This window comes from Pipistrellus kuhlii, unplaced genomic scaffold (assembly GCF_014108245.1).
Source record: "Pipistrellus kuhlii isolate mPipKuh1 unplaced genomic scaffold, mPipKuh1.p scaffold_m20_p_1, whole genome shotgun sequence".
Taxonomy (NCBI): domain Eukaryota; kingdom Metazoa; phylum Chordata; class Mammalia; order Chiroptera; family Vespertilionidae; genus Pipistrellus; species Pipistrellus kuhlii.
In genome coordinates, this window is record NW_023425404.1 from 40,260,828 (window position 1) to 40,284,502 (window position 23,675).

The window sequence follows — 23,675 nt, forward strand, 5'->3', positions numbered from 1 at the left end:
GGAGAAAAGACTCAGGGGTGCAGGAAAGGGGCCTGCAGAAGGTCTGGGAAACGGGAGAAAGCAAAACATCTCCTAGGGCTGCGAGGGACAGAGGGAGGAAAGACCTGTCCCTGGGGGCAGGGGGCTGTGCTGTCCGGGTCCTGCAGTCCAGGCAGAGCGATCTCGGGAGATGCCCGCTGAGTCCTTGCCTCCAGGGGGAGGCACCGCTGTTCTCCCCAGGAGACTAGCGGTAAATGAGAGGGGGGGAGGGGGGAGAGGCTGCCACTGAAGGAACCCAGGATGGGTTTAAGGCCTTTGGATGTCCTAGCCTCTATCATATGAAACATATTAAAATGAGCTCTAATCACACATGGAAGTAATTTTATTTTTCTATAAAAACCCGAGATGATTTTTTAATAATTGTTTTTTAAATGAATTTGATTTTTGGGCACATTTCCCCCCCAGGCTGCCCACGTTTTCACAGGCTTCGGGAGGCGGTTGCGCTTACAGCGTGAGAGGACAGAACGGCTCAGGGAGCTGCGGGCGTCAGCGAGGGGGCCGGGCCGGTGGAGCCTCGAAAACAGGCACCATGCAGCGGAGCCCCATGCCAGTTTTGGGACGAGATTGTAGGTCTAGGCCTGTGGTCGGCAAACTGTGGGTTGTGAGCCACACGCGGCTCTTTGGCCCCTTGAGTGTGGCTCTTCCACAAAATACCACAGCCTGGGTGAGACTATTTTGAAGTGGCATTAGAAGAAGTTTAAGTTTAAAAATTTGCCTCTCAAAAGAAATTTCAATCGTTGTACTGTTGATACTTGGCTCTGTTGGCCAAAGGGTGCAGAGAAAAACCTTTCAGGCTACCTTCCGAAGTAAGTGCTAAGACAGGGACAGGTGAGGACAGGGACTGCCTCAGTACAGGGCGGAGGTAAAAGCTCCCGGGGCCGGGACGCTCTCACAGAGAAACACCCCACAAGGAGAACACGTGGCCGTCTAACCAGGTGGCCACCCACTGACTGGGACGATGATGATGCTCTGGGAACCACAGAATACTGCACCCTGCCGGCAGCCGGCGGCCACAGGGACTCCGCCCCAGCTGCCAGCCCTTGTCGCAGCCCGTGAACGTGAAGGAGAAATTTGCCCTTCCCGATAACACGTGTGGGTGCACTTTGTGGAATGCCAAGGGGGAAAGAACCCCAGATTTTGAAATGCCGATTAGCCTGCTGAGGTTCCCTCCAGTCCCAGCATCTGCAGAAGACAGTTGTTTTGTTCGCCAGTTTTGTGGGGAGTAACATCCCCGTGTTGTGGACGCTGTGGACACACACTTCGGAGGTCTTTTGGGGGGACCGCCTGTCTGGAGAGTGCAGTCCGCCGTCAGCCTGCAGGTGCGCCACCTTTGGTGCTGTATTCTGAGTGTACCTTCCCAGGTGGCTCACAGCCAATGACCGATTACAACAGAGAGATCAGTTCCTTGATGTTTCTGCCCAGCACTAGACTCCTCAATAGGGATCTTCGTGGTCCCCTAGGCAGGCCAGGACGCTCCCCAAACTCCACGGCAGCCTACCCCTCCCTCCTGCTTGCCTCCACAGATGTCAGGCCTGCATCAGGGTCTGCAGGCCCATCCTATTTGCTCCCATTGTTTCATCCAGTACTTACACAACTCTAGCATGTATCTCCATGTTTCAGGTAAGGAAATAGTTAATTAGATGCTGACCTTGGATTTAAATTGAGGACTACATGATGCCAAAGCTAATACTCTTTTAACTTTTAACACCCACACACACACACCCCCACACACACGATGTAATGCCTACTTAAAATCTGAGTTTCCCTGGGATATCGACTAGGGGAAAAATGAAAGAAAAATGTAGTAGAGAGAAAAATAAAGCCAACAAATAGAACTGGCTTACACATCTGTCGAGAAAGAATAACAAATCAAAGCACCAATATTTGTTGGCAAAGTTTTAAACATCTTGATCTGTTACTAGGTGTGTTCTTGTAGAGAAATACCACCTCTTTGGGCCTTTGTCTTTAAACATCTACTAGAGGCCCAGTATATGAAATTTGTGCACGGGAGAGGGTGTCCTTCAGCTCAGTCTGCACCCTCTCCAATCTGTGACCCCTCAGGGGATGTCTGGCTGCTGGTTTAGGCCCAACCCCACCCTCTCACAATCTGGAACTGCTGGCTCCTAACCACTCACCTGCCTGCCTGCCTGATTGCCCCTAAGCTCTCGGCCTGCTGGCCTGATCACCCCCAACTGCCCTCCCCTGCTGGCCTGATTCCTCTAACTGCTCTTTCCTGCTGGCCTGATCACCCCTAACCGTCTCTGCCTTGGCCCCACTACCGTGGCTTTGTCTAGAAAGACACCTGGAAGGATGTCCAGAAGACATCTGGTCTAATTAGCATATTACCCTTTTATTAGTATAGATTAATGAGGCAGTTGATCAGATGGTATCTAGATTTCAATTCTAACATTCTGTATTTTCTTCAGATGGAACTTTTATTTAGTTGTTTTCTATAAAGAAAAATGAAATTGACATTTAACTGTTTTCACCAAATCTGAGTTAGCAAAATGATCTGTGGACAGTGGGTTTCATAATTCATGGAGAAGCATCCTGGCAGGATCCCAAGAGGGTGTGATAGGGCCATGGGCACCTCACATACAGATCCACCGAAAGGCTACCCACTGTTCCTCAGGCCCTTTCCTGGCATGAACTTCTCATGGGCAATCACTATGCATATTTCTAGTGGTGGTGGTGTGTGAGAGAACTGTAAATACAACCATTCTCTAAGATCTAGGCTTTTTGTGAGAAAAGGGACATAAAACGTGAAAAGCGCTTTGAAGAATGTCCATTTCAAAAGCCTCATTTAAATATTTTTCCATTTTCTTCATTTATTTCTAGATCTACAAATGAGTAGTTATTAACTAGTAACTGATGTTTGGTCAAACAGTTAAGGAGAAGGCTAAAAGGCCACTCTCAGAAGAGAGAGCCAAGAGAAATACAAAACCCAGAGAAGCTATAGACTCTAATACCAACTCAGTTCTACAGGCCGACTCTGCCCCGAAGGGTTTAATGTTATAAACGATGCAGATGTGAAAGCAGCATGCGCCTCTCACCACACACACAAAAGCAGCTATGTGAGGTAATGGATGTTAAATAAAATATTGGGGTAATCACTTTGTAATATATGTATATATCACACATTATGTTGTATACCTTAAACTTCACAATGTTGTATGTTAATTATATTTCAATACAGCTGGGGCGGGGGTAAAAGAAAAACAGTGTGGGCATTTCTGAGAGAAATGAGATGAAGAAAACAAAATGCATTATTCTTTGAGAGAGGAATGTAAAAAACTCACTAGTTTACTATGTTAAAAAAAGATGGCACATTTATTGCTACATAAATGTTATATACATATTGTGTTTTCTGTTACAGTGACAGAAAAATTTTGAACTTCTTGCTGCTGGTTGAAAAGATTTATCAATAATACCTTCAATTTGACACAGGATACAAATCTGCAATAAACCAACAATGGAAACTGGAGAACAAGATGAGAAGCAATTCATCTCGGACAATTAGCTCTTACAATACTCCATAGGTACTACACGGTATGCTAGAGTCCTACTATGGTCTTAAAATGCTATTGTAAATTTCTGATATTAATGAACAGGTTATGGTAAATAACCCTACATTTTTACTACCTAATATAATAAAATAAAGTAAGAAACTTTTTACTGAAAACTTTTTGATTTCAAAAATCTAGAAAGAGTAATATTTAGAATTCAAGAAATTTTCTTACAAGATTATTGTATAAAAGACTAGCTACAGTGAAAAATAAGCCAAATGTTTTTTTCTCTCTATTTTATGAAGGAAAGCTTCTGGGCATACTGCAAAGTCTAATATAGCGAAAAAGACAACAAGCTCTGAAGGAAAAGGCCAGGCGGTGGCCTGTGTTCACTCACACATCATAAGCAACAATTTCTGTTTAGCTGATTAACACTGAAATGAAGAACAAGGCCACAGAGAGTCCGATGTAATCGAGAATATATGCAAATTAAAGTAACTAAAAAGTCCACTAAGTTCACAAAAGACTGACTTGTTAGGAATCATCCTGATCGGAGGATCTGAAGTTCTGTCCCGGTTTTGTTCTTTCAAATGAACAGAAATCTTTCAGCCACACAGTGGTCTGGGTCCTTTCTTCTGTGTGCTGACTGCCACCGTTGGTACTGGCGATGGGAATTGTTAAGCTAAGACAACCTTGTTAGCATGTTTTTCTCTCCCAGGGTAGTTGTGGTGGAAGACAGGTTTCATGGAAGTTCAAAGTGCTTATTATGTCTGACAAAAAATAACTCTTAAGGGTAAGAGACAGGGGTGCGTCAGGGCACAGCGTTACGATGGACTGACGAGCACTGGTTTAATGCTAATCTGGCTCATCTTCTTGGGGCGGGGCAGGTGGTTGGCGGCTGATTAAGTCACCCACGGAATTCTTCCCCACTGCCCACCCACCCAAACAGCAGAGAAATAAAGGCGGGAAAAGGAAACATGGGTGACCGCTGCTCTTGTATCCCCTAAGTAACCAGCCTCAGAGCGGTGTGTTCATTTATCACACTACCCCCGCCTTGGTGACTACTGGGTTTTGTTATGGTCACCATAACCACAGCCTGAAATCTTCTTTGAATTTTAAATCCGTTTTGTGCTTCCTTATAGCTAACTCTTTGTAAGTACTGTATGTAGTTACTTACTGCTCTTGAAAAACAAAGCAATTTCTAAATAGTAGATTCTTCCCTTGTAATTTACACTTCTTGCTATCACAAGCTTTCCTATGAAACCTAGAAGCTTGAAAAGTCTTGATTATTATTAGAAATAAAGCAGTATGTATTTAGGGGAAAATCTAGGGGACAAAATTTCCCCAAAGTGAAGTTATGGTCACAGATGGTCTCTGCTTATCTTTGTAAGGTAAATAGGCAAAGCACAGAGGGCTACCCGGAGGATTCTGGACTATGACCATAAACTACTCCATTTCAGAGACCAAATATAACACCCATCAAGAGAAAAGAAAAATGAATGAAAAAATGAAAGCGAGAGAAAAGCTATACCAAGTAGTATTTTCCTATTTTATGAAAAAGTATTCATATGGCAAAAGGATAGGACAGGGCAACAAAGGACTTTTCCCTTCCTTTTTAAGACACTAACAGGTATGCCGGGAATGCTAAGGGCCAATGGCTGTCACTGCTTTGTTCTCTGCACGTGAACAGCTCTCACGAATGCTGGCATCAGCTGAGTGCACATCAGCTTTCCACATTAACTCTTTCCCTTTCATATGCAGACCTTACAGTTCCAGAACAATAAATAAAATTTGTAGTTACAATGCATTTGTCAATTCAGTTTAGGCACAAGGCAACTTCCACGGTGAGTGGAGAGATCGAGACAATCTCTGATTGTGCAGAAGCGACACTGCTTGTGACAAAATGACACGTCGATGAGCTTCCTATCTTCACTTCTGATGAAGTGCTGACCAGTTGCTTTGATCGTAGGATTACATTTGAGTTTCTTGCTTCAAGTGTCTTGTTTTTTCTTCTCCCTTCTATCAGGTTTGTCTTCAGATAATCTGAGTTGTCCAGTCCTTCTGAGGAGAGTTCACCTTCTATCTAGCCTACTGATAACTCTGGAACTGTGGCAGGGAGAGCCAAGGGAGAGAACAGAACCAATTAGCACATCGTTGTTAAAAAAAACACCTCCCCAGACAAAGACCCCAAAAGGCTGACATTTCTTATACCCAGTTTTACACTAAATTAACAGTCTCCTACACGACTTATATAAGCCTCTTTCTTTCAAGGGGTAATTAAAATACTTTTACTTGAAGATGTGGTAACATTTTTTAAGGAGATCATGTGATTATAGAATAACAAAATACAGGATTGTACAACAGCTGTGACAATTAAGCAAACCTTAATTTGAGCAACATTCCAGCCCATCAATCACACTGTGTTAACAGTTCGTACCTATCTTCTCTAAACTGAACATTTCTGAAGGCAGGGACCATTTTGTATTCATCTTCACATTGATCCCAGTTCCTGGTCAATAGCAGAACCTCTAGAAATATTTGCTCAATGAATTAAGAAAATGTATAGTCCACATTTTACACATATTTATATCCTTAATGTAATGTAGATAGTAGTGACTCTAAAATTTTCCATTTTAGCCATTTTTTATGGAAATAGTTTTAGGAAGACTTGTACCTTGCACCTCCTTTTTCAACAATGACCACAGTATTATTTGCAGTAGAGGGATGCTCTTAGGGATGGATAACAGATACTCAAATAACAGATACCTGGCCTTATATTACACGGTGGAAAATTCTTATGCTTTCCCAGTCATTCACTCTGTGATCACTTATCAGCTAATTGGATTCTAGCAGTTATTTCCCTGATGCTCAGTCTCTTGCTGGTTTTAATCTGCTGCCTAGTTCTATAAAGAATTGAAGGTTATCAGGTAAGACTAGACAACTAACTTATGAAATTAGAAACCTATAAGACATTATTTTAAGATAATAAAACTAACCAATAAAATCTAATGAAACAAAGTGCATTTACTACATTATGTTTTTTAAAAAAGGGATTTTTGATAAACTCTTTTTGATAAGTAGGAATCTCAAAAGTTTAATTTAAGTGGGAGAATTTCCTCATTGTGGAGATAGGAAAGTCATATGAGAAACGGAAGCAGTAAAAAGAGCAGGAAGTGAACAGAAGGGGGTAAGACAGATGTGAGGTAGGAAGAGTTAGAGAGAGAGAAATGGGGAAAGGGAGTAAGAGAAAATGGGTACAACAAACTGGAGAGAAACAAGAAAAATAAGACACAAGCTCTGAGATAAATGTGACAGATGAACATAAAGCAATCTTCACAGCTTGTTGGTCATCTGAGATCTGAGCATAAGAAGTGACCTTGCATCACACTTCTTCAAAATGATCTGCTAATTTAGAAAGTCACTTTTGCATTAAGAAACAGTTGCATGTTTTTATTTTAAAATTTCAAAGTATATTTTTGAAACTGATTGCTGGATGGTTTTTGTTAGGGGACATGGCTTAGGGTTGTTTTTTTTTTAAATATATTTTGATTTTTTAAAAATATATTTTATTGATTTATTTTATTTTATTTTATTGATTTTTCACAGAGAGGAAGGGAGAGGGATAGAGAGTTAGAAACATCGATGAGAGACATCGATCAGCTGCCTCTTGCACGCCCCCTACTGGGGATGTGCCCACAACCAAGGTACATGCCCTTGACAGGAATCGAACCTGGGACCTTTCAGTCCGCAGGCCGACGCTCTATCCACTGAGCCAAACTGGTTTCGGCAGCGGACATGGCTTAGGTTTTATCCAGTGTGCTAATACTAGAATTATAATTGACACTTAAATAATTACATCAACATTCTTCCTCTTGTCCCTAAAGGAAGTTTTTTGGTCTACTTTGTTCCTAGGAAGGCTATGTGTAGAGGTGATAGGAACCATATTTTTCAGGAAAGGGTGAGTTACTGACTAGTGTTTGTAGTTTGCAAACTATCCTATCAAATTCCAGACTTCCAGCTCAAAATGACAGCCATAAAGCTAATTAAATGAAACTGTACTGAAAATTATTTTGCTGCTCCACACCTCCCATTCATACATCTCTGCTTACTGCTTTTAATCTCCTGGGAAAAGAACTACCCATTGCTGAAGCAGATTACAAAAATGAAGCTACCAGTTCTACTTGTTCTACTTCTAATCCATGATGATTAGCTAAAATGCTACTGTCCAAAATATTTAATTACAGTCTACATTCATTTCTGCCACCTAAACATTAACTATACAACTAAGATTAGAGATAACGTAAATGCATATAGTTAAGAAAAAGGTGATTCAAATGAGCAACTTGAGCAACACCCTCATATTACTTTTGCCAACTCAGTTAAAAAGAAATCACAAGGAATTAAACTGTATTTAGTCCATGAAGAGGAAAATAAAAGAACAGTCTTTCAACAAGTATAATTCTAGAGAGAAGGGCATTCTGGTTCTAGCATATATGACACATTTACATTCATCTGTAGATTATTGGTATCACTGATATTTTTTCTGGGAATAAAGATGCATATTACCAACTTGCATTATTGATCCAATGGAAACAAGTAGTAACTTTTTTGTATACAAATGAAGATTTATGGCAAAGAAGAGGTGGATGGTTAACAGAAAACTGGTTGACGATAAAGCTAAGTAATTCTGGTAGAGAATGAAGAGTATAAGTGGTAGCAAAAGTAATTTTTGGAGGAAGAGTCATTGCACTGTTTTCTTCTTGGACCAGAATGACATTCATGATGATCGAGAACAGAACCCCATATTTCTCCCTTTCCCCCCAAAATTATTATAAACCACAGGATGTACTTTGAAGAGAATAGTAACTGGGTATAAGATGACCCTGGCTCTGTAAGTATGACTATACAACAGAAAGGTAAAATGTTGGATTCCAAATTACATGTGACCTTTAGCACAACCAGTGCCACTAGAGCATTCTGTTCAAAGGTTCTAACTTTGAGATACATCAGGTGACCTCCTTTCCATACTCTTACTCACCTGGCTGATGTTTACATATGACCCATAGGGTTGGTAGCTTCACTAAGCCCAGGATGAGTCCCTGGTAGTGTGGTTGGCGGCTCTGCCGATACGGCAGAAACTTTTTCTTCTTCCCTTCTTTTAAGGCAGGCTGCTTTGGGGTTCAGATTCCTCTCTGAAACAGAGGAAAATAATTTTTATTATTACAATCATAAGTTATGAGCCAGGAACTCTTAGGTCTTAAACTGAGCAAATTACTGTTATTTTTCTTTCTGAGAATTTTATCCTATGGTAATCCAAAACTGAGACATTGTTACTCAGGAATTGCTAAATCTGGAGGTCTTTTCTCTAGAGCAGGCATCCTGCCAGCGGTTCTCAACTGCTGTAGAGCCCAAGGCCATAGGAAAACACAGATATTTGCATTATGATTCAAAATATCGATAGTAGCAAAATTACAGTTATGAAGTAACAACAAAAATAATTTTATGGTTGGGGGTCACCACAGCATGAGGAACTGTATTCAAGGGTCGTGGCATTAGAAAAGCGGAGAACCACTGCTCTAGAGCATTTCGTTTCTCTAGAAAAGAACTCTCCAATCTTTTGAAGATGGGTTAATATACGTGGCTGCAGGCATTAGAGAAGCGAAGCGGGACACAGGGCTGAGGGGTTCACTGTTCAATTTCCTGCCTCTCAGGTCCTCTGCTTTTCTTGATGATCCATATTTGCAGCCTTTCTGGTTTCATTTCCCCCTAGAAAATACCCGTTCTGTCTTTTATGGGGGAAGAGAAGAGAGGGCAGAAGCAATATGAAGTGGAGAAGAGACTTAGGGATCCAACTTTTCCACAGAAGATCTTCAATCAGTTTTCTGCGTCAGGCCTGGTGCTGTTGCAACAATCAGCACCTCCAAAGCGCAGGCCGGTCAGGAAAGGGGGCTCTCTGGGCAACCGCTCTGCTTCTTGGTTTTCCTGCAGGCTCCCCTTCATTTCTCCTCTCTAAATAAGGCAGTTACCACTGTTCTACTTTCTTTCCATCTTAATAATACAGTTTTGCTATCTCAGCTGCTCTTTTATCTCCCATCTGTCCTTGTAAGTTAATTCCATTTTTATTCATTTCGGTGCGACTTTAATAAGGAGTATTACCAATGAATACACTAAGACTACCATGTTTGACCATCCTGTTGCAACTAAATTAAAATCTACTAGGTTACGGTCTGAAAATTTGCTTAGGAAAAGGAAAAGCATCCGGAGTTTCTGCGACCAATCAGATTTGGGAACATTGTCCTAGTTTACACATCTTTAAGCTCTCTAAGAGACCAGGAAACTAAAATCGTAATAGTTCTATCGAGTCTAAATTATCACTGGAAGAGAAGTGAGCTGATGCACTGCCCTGTTAAAGAGTTTGATGAGGAAGCACTTGACCTGTAATTCAACCTTTAGTAAAAACTGAGAGTACAAACATGACAGTAATATGTGAAATCTGCTGAGGATTAGGAAACATGTAGTCATAATAAGGTAAAGGCTTAAATTGGCAATGGCAGGGGCCAGACAGGATTTAATATGTGGGGCACCAAGGCACAAAGAGTGCTCTGGCCGAATTGGAGGCTTGGAGGGAAAGCCACTTTCCCTGCTGTTCCCCAGATGCACTGGGCCTGGGCCTGGTTGGCCTCCCCGTAGAACACTTGTCTGGGGTGACAGGCTGTACACAGCTCCTGACAGTCTTGGAGCGTCCTCCCAAACCCGAGGGGATGTCCAGGATGCCCAAACTAGACATGTAAACAAAATCAAATCCTTGTAGAAACTGATGGAAAGTGGATAAATTCTGCTGCATATTTTTCTGAAAGTGTGTTCTAGTTCTTTAACTCTGCTTTCCCTACTAAAGAGAGTATTCTTCCTGTAATCAGAGCAGGGAGTTTTATGGTTATAGTTGTCAAGCATCTGTCTACTTCTATTTCTTTTTTCTTTTCCAACTTCCTTCACATGAAATATTACACAAATATCCAATGCATAAGACACGAAATTTCTCTCAATGAAGAGAGAGGCAGAGTCTGAAACCCAAGGCTACATCTATAAATTCTTGAAAAAAGGCTTAGGATGAGGCATTCATAATTTTGGATAAAAAGATACACAAGTAGTTTGCAAAAAAGCAAGAACAATGGTAGAGCAAAAACCGGTTTGGCTCAGTGGATAGAGCGTTGGCCTGCGGACTGAAAGGTCCTGGGTTCGATTCCGGTCAAGGGCATGTGTCTTGGTTGCGGGCACATTCCCAGTAGGGGGTGTGCAGGAGGCAGCTGATTGATGTCTCTCTTTCATCGATGTTTCTAACTCTCTATCCCTCTACCTTCCTCTCTGTAAAAAAAAAAAAAAAATCAATAAAATATATTAAAAAAAAACAAAACAATGGTAGAACCTCTCAAGGGTTTGTGTTGATAATTCAGGGTCTAGCACATAGCTGAATGGAACAGAGTAATAAATGCTTGTTCAGAAAAATGAAGTTTCAAAGCATCTTCAAGATTCCATCAAACTTCTTAAGAAGTTGAACAGCTGGGGGAGCTTTCTGAGTCAGTAGTGGATGAACCTAATAATTACACTTTTGCTCTTAGGGACATTCAGGCATGCCAGTGCATATCAGCCCAAGAAATTCATGGCATTCCTGATCAGGGATCAACAAAGAAGTCCTGATGCCTTATTGAGATGGGTATAGAGGACATCCATATGAGGCCAAACCAGGAGGGGCCATGACCAGGCATGCTATCAAACAGCATGGCCTCGTAGATGTCCCCAGGGTAAAGCAGGCAAGAAACGGAGAGCAGAGAAGTAGGAAAGAAAGAAGGAGCAGGAGGACAGGTCTAGGCAGGTAAATTCAAGAGTGTTGGACACCAGAATCAACAGGACAAAGAGGCACAAAGCATAATGCTGAGCAGCAGCAGGAGGGTGGCTGTTTTGCATTGTTACACAGGATTACTCTGTTAGTTTGTGTGAAGCACTGAGCCTATAGATATTGACCAATACAGTGAGACAGAGGTGAGAGAACCAGAAAGAAAATTTGACCCAGATGATACAGTGGCAGAAGTACTAATTGAACTTGCAAATAATATGCCTAGGAGAAGAGTGAGTGAAAACAGAAATGTCTGCCCACCTGAGGCAGAACAGTTATGTATCTTTGCTGAACCTACTTACCTCTGACTTGCTGTTCAAGACTAAGGATGACTGCCACAGCCTGATGAAGAATAAGGAGTTTTGTTTGGGGTTTTTCACTCTTTAAATGAAGTTGACACATTCGACCAAGCTCTTTGAATGCCTCGTTGATATCCCGTACACGCAAGCGCTCCCTGGCATTGTTAGCCATCCGCCTTTCCTTCTCCCTTTCTATCTTCTGTTCTGGGTTCAAATCCTCATCTTCATTAGTACTGCTAAAAAACAAAGGAACAACAATGCCTATTAGCTTCCCTATAAAGCACAAATATGTTTACTGAATGAAATTATAAAGTATAAAGATGCAAAAAAATTACTTATAAAAAATTTTAACCAACAGTAGTAATAATTACATTTCATATGAATGTCTATTTCTTTCCAGTTTTTCTTCAAATGCAATTCAAATGATATCACAAACAGGGTAGGCAAAGTAGGTTTACAATTTAGAAGTAGGTTAGAAATTCTTGTATTATCATTATTATTTATTAACTAGAGACCCAGCGCACAAAATTCATGCGGGGGTGGGGTGGGGGGCGAAGAGGAGGGATGGGATCTCTCAGCCTGGCCTGCACCTTCTCCAATCCAGGACCCCTCGGGGGATGTTCAATTGCCTCTTGCAATCTGGGACTACTGGCTTCTAACCACTCTCCTGCCTGCCTGCCTGGCCTGATCGCCCCTAACCACCTCTGCCTGCCTGCCAGATCACCCCTAACCACTTACGCCTGCCTGCCAGATTGCCCCTAAATGCCTCTGCCTCGCCCCACACCCAGAACCCAGGATTCCCTTCTCTAGCCTATCACAGGCACCCAGGACCCGGGCTGGCCACAGCCGCAGGGGTCTTCAGGATGCGTGGCTTGTCCCTCTCCCAGGCCGCAGACTGGCTGGTCCTCATTCCTCTCTACTCAGTGTTGAATGTCTGAGCCATTACAGCATGATGGCATGATGGCATGGAGACTATTTGTATACTAGCTCTACCTATCTAATAAAAGAGTAATATGCAAATTAACCATCCCTCCAACACACAAGATGGTCCACCCATGTGGTTAAAGATGGCCACCCCCATGTGCTCAAAGATGGTCATCACAAGATGGCCAGCAGGGGATGGCATTTGGGAGCAATCAGGCTTATAGGGGAGGGCAGTTAGGAATGAGCAGGCCAGCAGAAGAGGGTAGTTGGGGGTGACCAGGTTTGCAGGGGAGGACAGTTGGGAGGACTTAGGCCTGCAGGGGAGGGCAGTTGGGGTGGACCAGGCCTGCAGGGGAGGGCAGTTGGGGTGGACCAGGCCTGCAGGGGAGGGCATTTGTGGGGGGGGGGGGGGGAGCAGAGAACCAGGCCTGTAGGGGACAACAGTTAGAGGATGACAGTTAGAGGCAACTAGGCCTGCAGGGGAGGGCAGTTGGGGGCAACCAAGCATACAGGCAAGGGAAGGCAGTTAGGAGTTACTGGGCCAGCAGAGGAGGGCAGTTAGGGGCAGGGGAGTAGTTAGGCAGGTGAGAAGTTGGGAGCCAGAAATCCTGGATTATGAGAGGAATTCCAGATTGGAGAGAGTGCAGGCTGGGCTGAGGGATACCCCTCCACCCTGATGCACAAGTTTTATTATATAGGATTGTATTATTTTCCATACAAACAACTGTAAATCCATTTTGCCCCATGCTGTACATTAAAAAATGCATTTCCATTGCATAGTACAGCGTGAAGACTTCTCCATGCTAGTGAAACTCTTCATAAATTTAATTTGAATGACTACATAATATCGTGCCTAGAAAATACAGAACAGTGTACAAAAAATACATAATATTCTAGGCACTCTGCCACTCAAAATGTGGTCAGCAGCACGAGCATTACTGGAGCTTGTTAACAACACAAAAATCTGCATTTTAGCAGAATCCCAAGTTGATTTATACAATATGTACTTTAAAATGTGGGAAGCACTGTCCTCATACGCCAGTACATTGATTTGTATAACCTATACTCTTAAACATACGCTGGCAGTCATCTGATAAACAGAAAAAAGCTTGAAGCATAGAGCGCAAGAAGTATCTCAGAAAATCACTATTTTTTTATTCCAGAGGGAAATATCATCAGTAGTGATAATTAAAAATATGGGCGAACTGGCCCTGGCTGGGTGGCTCAGTAGGTTGAAGCATCAGTCCAATTCCTAATCAGGGCACATACAGGAGGCAACTGATTAATACTTCTCTCTCACATCAGTAAACATATTCTCAGGTGAGGATAAAATTTTTAAAAAAACATGGGGAACTGAAACAATATTTTTGAAGGACAAATTGGCAAAATAAAAATTCAAAGCCTTAAAATATTTATTACCTCTTAATCACTAATTCTAACTTTATAAATTCATGCTATGAATACAATTGGAGATGTACAAAGAAATTTATGTAAAGAAAGTTGATCACAGAACTATTACATTAATGACACACTGGAGGCCAATAATAGGAGGTTTGTGGATAAATCCCATACATCCAGACAGTGGCCTACTATACATCCTCTAAAAAAAAAAAAATTAAGCTGCAGATTCATTCAGTAAGAGCTGCCAGACACAGAAGACTACATTCTGTATGAGTCTATTTACATGAACTTCCAGAAAAAAACCATGATAATGGAAAGCAGATCAGAGGTTGTTAGGGGATGGGAGAGGGTGCTGATACAAAGGCCCATGTGGAAACTGTTGGGGGTGGTAGAAATATTCTTCCATTTTGCAGGAAACATTTAGGGATAGATGAAAAAGTTAAAAATGTTAAATGAAAAAAAAGTTGACATTATAAAACTTATTTCCAGTTTAATTCAAATTTAAACTATGTTTATGGAAAAAGAGATATTCCTTGAAAAGTATAATAGATAGTAGTTGACTCTGGGTGGTAGAGTTTATTGTGATTTTTTTTGTACACTGTTCTGTATTTTCCAAATTTCTGTAATAAAAATGCATTAAGATATCAGAAAAAACATGCAAGGGAGATGCTTTGGAATAAATTCTAGAAAATTCTACTTATATTTCAGAAATAAATTATTGAGCAGAGACTCTTAGATCCTTAAGATGATATGCACAAAGAACAGATGTTTCCCCCTCTTTTCTAATATGCTGACTACTGTAATAAAGAAGTACACAATAGATTCCTATATACTAATTTTCAAGAATTACATAAAAGTATTCTTCTTTTAATAGACAATCACTAGCTTAGACTGCAAAAGGACCTTGACAGATCATCTACCCCAAAGATTTCCAAATGTGGCTATTTATCAGAATCTTTAGGAACACTTAAAAAAAAAATAGGTCCACTACCACATGCTGATTTAGTGAGCTTGTACTTCTAAAATGTTTCTGGAGCCTGTGCAGCAGGATTGAAAACCACAGCAAGATCCATAGAAATCAGTTATCTCCCTAGGATTGCAAAGCCAATTAGTGGCAGTATGACAAGAACCCAGGTCAGTGCTCAATGGAAGCAAAGCTATACCACACACCTAGCATTACCATCATCATAACAGTAACTCTATTATATTTAATGAGTGTTTACTGCATGTGAGACAGTGTGTAAAGGGCTTTATGTGCATCATTTTCAGTTTATTCCCACAAGGATTCTATCTCAGAGACTTTGAATGACTTGCCCAAGGTTACTTGGCAAGTATATGATGGAGCCATGAGGAAAACCCAGGCTAGCCTTACTTTGTGTGAAGGACATATTGTTAATTACTAAATATTGTTATTATTAACCTATTTTACTGCCTCTCAATTTCTGATGACCTATAACTGGCTTCAGTAAACTGTGACCCAGCAGCTGGCTATCTATTTTTGTAAATAAAATTTTATTGGAAGAGCCAGTCCATTTCTTGATGTATTGTCTATAGCTGCTCTTCTGCTTCAATGGCAGAGTTGAGCAGTTGCGACATAGGGCCCACAAAGCTGAACATATTGATTTACCTGGCCATTTACACAGAAAAACTTCAAACCTCTGATCTATAAGATGAAGAGGAAACATGTAACTTTTCCCCTTAAAATTCTATTTGAATAATAAAACTGTGGAAGAATTAAGATGCCTCAAAGGAGCGGTCTATAGATTTCATGATCCAGTCTTCACTTCTTCATGCCTCTACACAAGTGAGTACAATGCATACTAAAATATTAGCATTAGTATCTTAAGATGTAATTTTTCCCAAGAAAAATGTTAAAGTGCTGAAAACAGTGAGAATGTCAAAGGCAAAAGGACATCTTTTTAAGTATTTGAATAGAGGAAGGACCATGCTGGCTTTTTATATCTATCACACTTACTGTAATCTCCTTTGTGCCATAATTTAATACAAAGAACAATGTTTATAGTTCATATATATGTGATATATACATATTTATAAGTGAATATATACCAAGAAATAGGATGGGCCATAAATATACTAAGTCATCTAGTTTTAATATATAACTGTAAAAAAAATCTGAGGGAAGAATCTGAAAATCATTTCAAACTAACATATTATGTGTTAATATCCATACTTCAAAGTAGGGTCAAGTCAAATTTCTGGAAAACCTTCCTCAACATCAGCCCATTTAGAATATTTCCTTCTCTATACTCTTCTCAAATTAATGTTTAAACCAGGAGTTGGCAAACTTTTTTTTATAAAGGGCCAGTTAGTAAATATTTTCAGCTTTGTGGGCCATGACTTTCTTTTGCCAATGACTCAAAACTGCTATTACTTCCATGCAAAAGCAACCATAGACAATCCTATGTTATAAAAGGCTAATATGCAAATAGAATGGCAGAATGACCAGTCAATGTGACACGCACTAACCTCCTGGTGGTCAGTGCACTCCCACAGGGGGAGTGCTGCTCAGCCAGAGGCCGGCTCACAGTTGGCGAGTGCAATGGCGGTGATAGCAGCCTCTCTTGCCTCTGAAGCAGCGTAAGGATGTCTGCTAAGGATGGCCCGGGGAGCGGGCCTAAACAGCCAGTCAAACATCCCCCAAGGGCTCCCAAAGGGACCTCCACTCCGAGTGCACAAATTTCCTGCACTCAGCCTCTAGTATGTAAATAAATAAGGCTTGAAAGTGTTCTATTAAAACTCTTTTGTAAAAACAGGCAGCCCTGGCAGGTATGGCTTTGTTGGTTGGAGTGTCATCCTGTACGATTCTTGGTCAGGGCCCTGCCCAGGCTGTGGATTCGATTCCCAGATTGGGGTGCATGTGAAAAGCAACAGCTCAATGTTTTGTTTTGTTTTATCTCTCTCAAATAAATAAATTAAAAAACCAAACAAACACAAAAGCATATCCTTTAGTGGGGATTGGGAAAAAAAAAACAAAATACATTCTGTAAAAGAATAAAAAATAAAAATTGGCAGAGGGCTGGATTTGGTCTGTGGCCTATAATTTGCCAGCTCTTGGCTTTAAATCATACAATAGATTCTTACCATATATTTAGCCTTATATTAGTATGTTCAGATATTTATTAACTATATCTAAATGTGTATAATGAACAATTTAATTTGTTTTAGCTATTTTGTCCTCTAATTGTCTTACAGACTATAGACTTCCCTTACAAGCACTGTGGGGAGAAATGTAATTTTTTTTTTATATGTAGACTCTAATATAGTGTGGTATAATAGAAAACATAATTTTTGAATCAGCTTTGTATGGTTTCCTTCTAGGGATGCTGTAAGAATTAAATGAGATAACATACATAAAGTCCCAACATAGCAGTTAGAACACAGCTGACACTTAATAATAAATGCATAATATCCTTTAGTTTCCCAATACTTTCACACATGAGTGTAATTTAACACCTGAATGTTGATAAATACCTTGTTCTGCCTCTAGATGAAACCTTGATATCTTTTTGGGAGGATTCATCATCTGATTTCATGTCATCTGATGAAGGAGGTTCATGAAGGTTTTCATCTTTCTCTTTGTTTTCAGTCTTGATTTCTGCTGGAACAACAGTTCCAGACTGACTTTGCAAGCCACCTAACAAAGAGTCAAAGAAACAAAATAAACATCCAGGCGCATGAGTTAAAACTAAGTCAGTAAAACACTATTGAGATGGTAAATACTCTTAGCTGTCAGAGGGCTATGAGGGAAATATGAAGATGTAGGGAAATATACTATTTAGAGCTGGGAAGAGCATGCCCACAAATCTTAAGAGAAAACATTTTTTTTTTTAAAGCATCTGTATTTAGAAGAACAAGCTGGCCTTGATGGTCCATATAATGATAACTTTTAGGCACTATCTAACAAATGAACAAGGTTATGATAAACTTGATGGAGTTTTAGACACTGACTTCTAAGATTCTGCCAAGGAAAAGGAAATATTAACACTTTCCTGGATAAACACAATAAAATAGGTGTCATGGTTAAATAAAACCGGGAGAACTTTACTTTGGTATCCTTAATATTAGCTATAGATTTGTACTTATTTATAAGCTCTATTACAACATTTACCAGTTTGCTTTTTAACAGAGCTATCCCTACAACTGAACTATTTCTGAACAACAGCTCCTCTCATTCAGAGCTCTCTACATACTCAGACATATCATTCCCAGTGCCTCTTAGGGACCATGAAGACTCAGTCATGAGGGGAAGTGATTAAAGAAGACAGACACACAGAAGCAAGAGCAGATAAGAAAATGACAGGTAAAAACTGAAGAACACTTTGTAAGTGGTTCTATCCATAAGTTCTATAATTTACCCAGCCAAATGGGCTGAATGGAACCTTCAGTAGCACTACTGTTTGGAATTCTCCCACTGAAGATAACTTTTGAGTCACAGATATGAATCCACCTGTGAGAAAGGTGACTGCTCCAATGCAATCAATCTCTGTCTGTATTATTACGAAAAACAAACAATACCTCTATAATTTTCTTGTGTTTTATGGTTCAAATCTGTGCTTGAAGCAGTGACTGTACTAGACAGGACTGAATGATTGCCATTGAGACTGACAGAGTCTTCTCGATGAGTTCCAACCTAAAGTTAAAAAGAGAAGTCAAGACAGTTCAGGGGCAATAATTGTTTAAATTCTTTCAGTGGGTTTATTAGGGACAACAATAGAGCTCATCTGAATTTAGCAACTTTTCTGGATTGTGGATTTCAAATGACTTGATAGTTTAAATTTATTTTAAAAGTTTCATTAAAAAATTGCAACCTCTAAATTTAACATCCCACAGGATTATAGCAAATGAGCTAATAGAGACAGAGTACTCTGGAAGCCATAAAACACTATACATAATCAGACCTGTTAATAATCCCTCTAAACTGATCTGAAAACCTTATCCAAATGCTATCTAAATACTGGGTGGAGCAAAGGTAGGCTTATAGTTGTTAGCATGTAAAACAGTTTATTCTTATTTATTTATTAACTAGAGACCTGGTGCACGAATTCATGCACCAGTAGGGTTCCTCGGCCTGGCCTGTGGGATTGGGCTGAAACCAGCTCTCTGACATCCCCCGAGTGTTCCTGGATTACAAGAGGGTGCAGGATAGGCTGAGAGACCCTACCGGTGCATGACTGGGGTCAGGGTGGGACGCAGGAGGTTGCCCAACTGGGGTGGGAATGTGGGAGGGCTCCAGGGCATGTCTGGCTCATCTTGCTCAGTCCCGATCGGCCGAACACCATCAGCAAGCTAACCTACCGGTTGGAGCATCTGTCCTCTAGTGATCAGTGCACGTCATAGTGACTGGTCAATGGGTCAACTATCTGCCTCTTGGTGGACAGTACATGTCATAGTGAGCAGTTGAACAGCCTTAGCATATCATTAGCATGTTATGCTTTGATTGGCTGAATGGCAGACTGGACACTTAGCATATTAGGCTTTTATTATAGGATTATTGTATTATTTTCCACACAAACAACTGTAAACCTCCATTGCCTCACCCTGTAAAGGGTGCATGAGTTTGCATTTAAGAAAATATTGCTAGATTCCAAGTAATAATAATATTTATTTTTACTCTGGCATGCCCTTTCCTCACACAAACAGATAATGTCTTGTTTTTTCTTTGTCTAAATACCTGGCCTCAAACATTTTTAAAGAGCAAAAGACAATACAAAAATGCCATATATTTTTATTCCCTGTTTTATCCAAATTTATACAAGTCACAACCACTGTTTTCAATAAATCCTTCAATCCCAGTCAATTGCCGAACTCTGAATTCCTAGAGTAATAAAATATAGCTTTATATCTTTAACTAGTAGCCCTGCGCACAAATCTGTGTGCCAGTAGCTCTGCAGGGCCTGGCCACTCCACGCCTGCTGCCCAGAGGCTCTTCGTGGCCCAGAAGCCAATCTGTGGCCAGGCGTGGAATGCTTGCCTCGTTGCCAGGGTGACAAAGCAGTGTTCTGCACCCCAGCCTGGCCAGAGGCCCTTCTGCAGCTAGGAGTGGAACGCTTGCCTCATTGCTGCAGCGACAAAGCAAGCATTCCGCCAGGCCGCCACCCTGGGACTGGGGGACTCTGGCAAGGCTGAGAGGACTAGGCACTGCCATCTTGTGGCTATGGGTGCTGCCATCTTTGTGACGGAGTGACAGTTAATTTGCATATTACCCTTTTATTAGATAGGATGACTTTGTGTGGATTTATACCCTAAGAGATATAAATATATCCCTTTGCTTTCTTATGAGCTAAACAAAAGAAATCAAAGCAAAGTTTTAGGCAATGCAGACCACTTGGATAGTGGACCTAAGTATATCAGGTCTTCCACCACTCTTAAAAAATTGTCTGTCTTCTACCTATATCCTTATTCTTATCTTTAATGTAGTTTTAAAAAACCCATTTAATGTATTTCATACTACTTTTAAAATTACTTGAAGATTAATCATTATTGAGGATTAGTTGTATCACTACTCTCTTAGGTGATCAAGCATGACTCTATTCTTTTTCTAAACCACACAATTTCATCATGCATTAGAATAAAATCTTAAAGTGGGAAGGGACAACAGAAACTACTTTATCCCCTTCCAAAACCTTCCCCCAGCCTTTAGATCCTGCCCAACCCCCCCAAAAACAACAACAACAACAACAACAAAAAACACCTGAGAAAAATCCGAAAGAACTAAACCTAACAATCAGTGCAAAAGAGGGTTGTAAAGTTATATTCAAGAGAGAAAAATTATTCTCAAAATATTTCATGATATTCTGTCTCTAGGGTATCCTAGTCATGTTTATTCTTAGCACATAGGATGCTGTCTTGCTAGCTATACACTAATTGCTCAATGATCTAAGAGGAAGGTCAGTTCAATAATCCCATTTTATAAAAAGAGTTATGGTATAAATACAATATATAACAGCATATTCTTTGGGACTTTAAAGCCTATTCTAAAGATAAAATATCACTAAAACAATTTGACTGGCAGAAGAAATCATTGCAGGATAAAGTAAAAAGCTAATATTTCCTTATTCTTATAATCTTAAAACAAAACTTTCTGTGGTCTTTGGTAATATTTGTTAATTCTGCTCTTAGTGTTTTGAGCTATCATGCCAAGTACTTTAAATTAACCATTAAAAATTAAAAAATTTAAATGTAAATTTACTACATGGGGAAATCATTTTATAGCTCTTTAAGACAGTAATGACTGGACAGTTAAAAACAAAATTTTCACTCATTTGAGTGATGATGTATCTGCTAAATTATTATTTTTTATTTAATTATGATAGTAATTCTTTGATTTTCTGAATCTCTACTAATAAAATGCTCTATCACCTCCTTTCTGATGAAAGGTTTGGCTGACAAAGGATCAGTATCTAAACAATAAATCTTAGTGAATTTGCTTTTCCCTGAAGGAAAACCAGAAAGGTTGCTTGATTTGTTTTGGGAATAAATGCCAGCAAATATTTTTGTCTCTATGGAGTACTATAAACTGTTTTTTTCATACCAATCTACATCATTGGCTTCCAAAAGAAAAAAAAAAAAATCAAAGCTTTAAAAATTGGCCTCAGACTAACAAAACATGTGAAGTCTGCAGTTTTTCATGTTAATGAAGTTAGCAGGAACTTTTTCTTTGTAACTTGATTCCCTTTACAAATGGCCCTCATATATTTTCTGGAGAATTTGACTTTTACAGTTCTTATAGTTGTCTTTAACCCTTGCTCACCTTGGCTCCCATATCCTCCCTTTAATCTGCAGTTACCCATTCAGATGGCTCTGTCTACACACATACAACAGGTGTATAAACAGTTCTTTGTCTGGCCCAGAGCTGTGAGGCCAGCCAGATAGGACCCTGTTTAATTGTTCATCTCGTTAGCATACAGCTGACAGACTGCTTATAGGGAGAGTAGCAGGGGAAAGCAAACCCTTAGGCCTGCTATGCTCAAAGTTTCAATTATTATGAAGAACTCCATGTCAGAATAAAAGGCCCATCCCATTAAATAACATCTTCCTGCATTCTCAATCTTCACAATCTGCCTGGCCTTACTTTGGTGGAAGTACCCTTTAAGAAACCTGTTTTCATTTCATTTGGCCAAAGGCTTTAGCACCCATGATGAAAAAATGTTAAATCTAATTAGTTGATGAATAAAGGGTCTTGTGAATTAAGGAACAGACTGAAAGAGAACTCAGAATGAATGAATTCCCCCAATTCTGAATTCTATTATAATAATTTGTACTGTTCACTGAACACTAATGATTTAAATTAATCAGTACTAATCTACAGACTGGTGAAAGGATCTTTATGTATTGTATACATTTTGTTTTACCTAAAGAGGGAATTTATGCTAGAAATAGCAGAATTCCACTTGTTATGGTTCCTTTTAGTGATATTTCCGTAATACAGAACCTGTAAGATTTTTAAACTTTAAAGAAATGCTGCCATTTTGAACAATTTTAAATTTAAAAACTGTATCAAAATCCTTAAACACTTTAATGTGGTCTTAATAAAAGTATTTTTTTAAATTGCACATTTGAGAAAAAATAGGTAAGAACAAGTAAAATACAGTTAAAAATAAACTTCAATTCAGTCGAAACCTAGGCAAACATTTCTTACAGTATATAAATTTATACCAATTAGACTAAATACTATTTAAATATAAAGTTAAAATGACTCCATATTTATTTTGATAAGTGAGAAAAATGCTAATTTTAAACAAAATATCTTATTTGCTTTAGTCTTTAACAATTTAATCTGAAATATCTTAGAATTTAGAAAAAACAGTCTCTCTAACTGCATTAGGATTTGAAAAACAGACATGATTTATATTTTTAAATCATATAAAGTAGCTTTAAATTTCATGAGTTAATGTTATTTATTTTGTTCTCAGAAAACAAATACCACAGATCTCCAACCACAGCTTAAACAACAAACCCAAAGCAATTTAAAAAAAAAAAAGAGAAGAAAAATACCACAGATCTCTCCAACCACAGCTTAAACAACAAAAACCCCAAGCAATAAGGAAAAAAAAAAAAAAAAAAAAAAAAAAAAAAGGAAAGGAAAAAAAAAGATATGCTTGGATTAAATTTCCCCATGACTTGTAAAATAAAAATCAAATTGAATGGAATTTTATCCAATGTCATAAATAAGGAACTTTTTAAGATTTGCACCAAGCTTCCATTAATACAAAAAGCTCCTAATCTAACTTAGTTTGAAGTTGAAATCATTGAGGAATAACTGAGTACTTTGTGTGAAAGATACAATGCTATAATGGATCTATCTCAATGGGCCCCAGTATTTTAGATATTACAGCCATAAATAGATGTGATGTATAATAACTTTATATTGTGGAAACCTCTTTGTAATGCCCAAATGAAATTAGTGATTCTACTCCTTTTTAGTTTTCTACTTCATACAATCATTGTTTTCTGTCAGTAGTTTCTTCCAAGAGTTTATTCTTATACTACATAAATGGGAGCAAAACTATAGTCCAGTGTTGACATTTTAATAGTTCTAAAAACCCTGATTTTGTGCCTTAAAACTTAAATGATATATCAATCACATCCCAGTAA

General features: G+C 39.4%; 1 protein-coding gene across 9 annotated transcripts in view; it reads right to left on the reverse strand.

Annotated features, from left to right (window-relative positions):
• Positions 1–3,350: 3,350 nt before the first annotated feature.
• TCF12 (transcription factor 12) overlaps positions 3,351–23,675 on the reverse strand; it is a 307,685-nt gene continuing 287,360 nt past the window's right edge. For 8 of the 9 annotated variants that reach the window (XM_036440877.2, XM_036440845.2, XM_036440855.2 and 5 more), the window contains 5 exons: positions 18,597–18,711; positions 17,553–17,715; positions 11,739–11,971; positions 8,584–8,737; positions 3,351–5,651 (listed from right to left, as the gene is read on the reverse strand). In XM_036440877.2, the coding sequence (XP_036296770.1) occupies positions 8,595–8,737; positions 11,739–11,971; positions 17,553–17,715; positions 18,597–18,711 (654 nt within the window). In that variant the 3' untranslated portion in view covers positions 3,351–5,651; positions 8,584–8,594. The remainder of the gene's footprint in view (positions 5,652–8,583; positions 8,738–11,738; positions 11,972–17,552; positions 17,716–18,596; positions 18,712–23,675) is intronic. The other variant, XM_045582229.1, reaches the window with a different exon arrangement.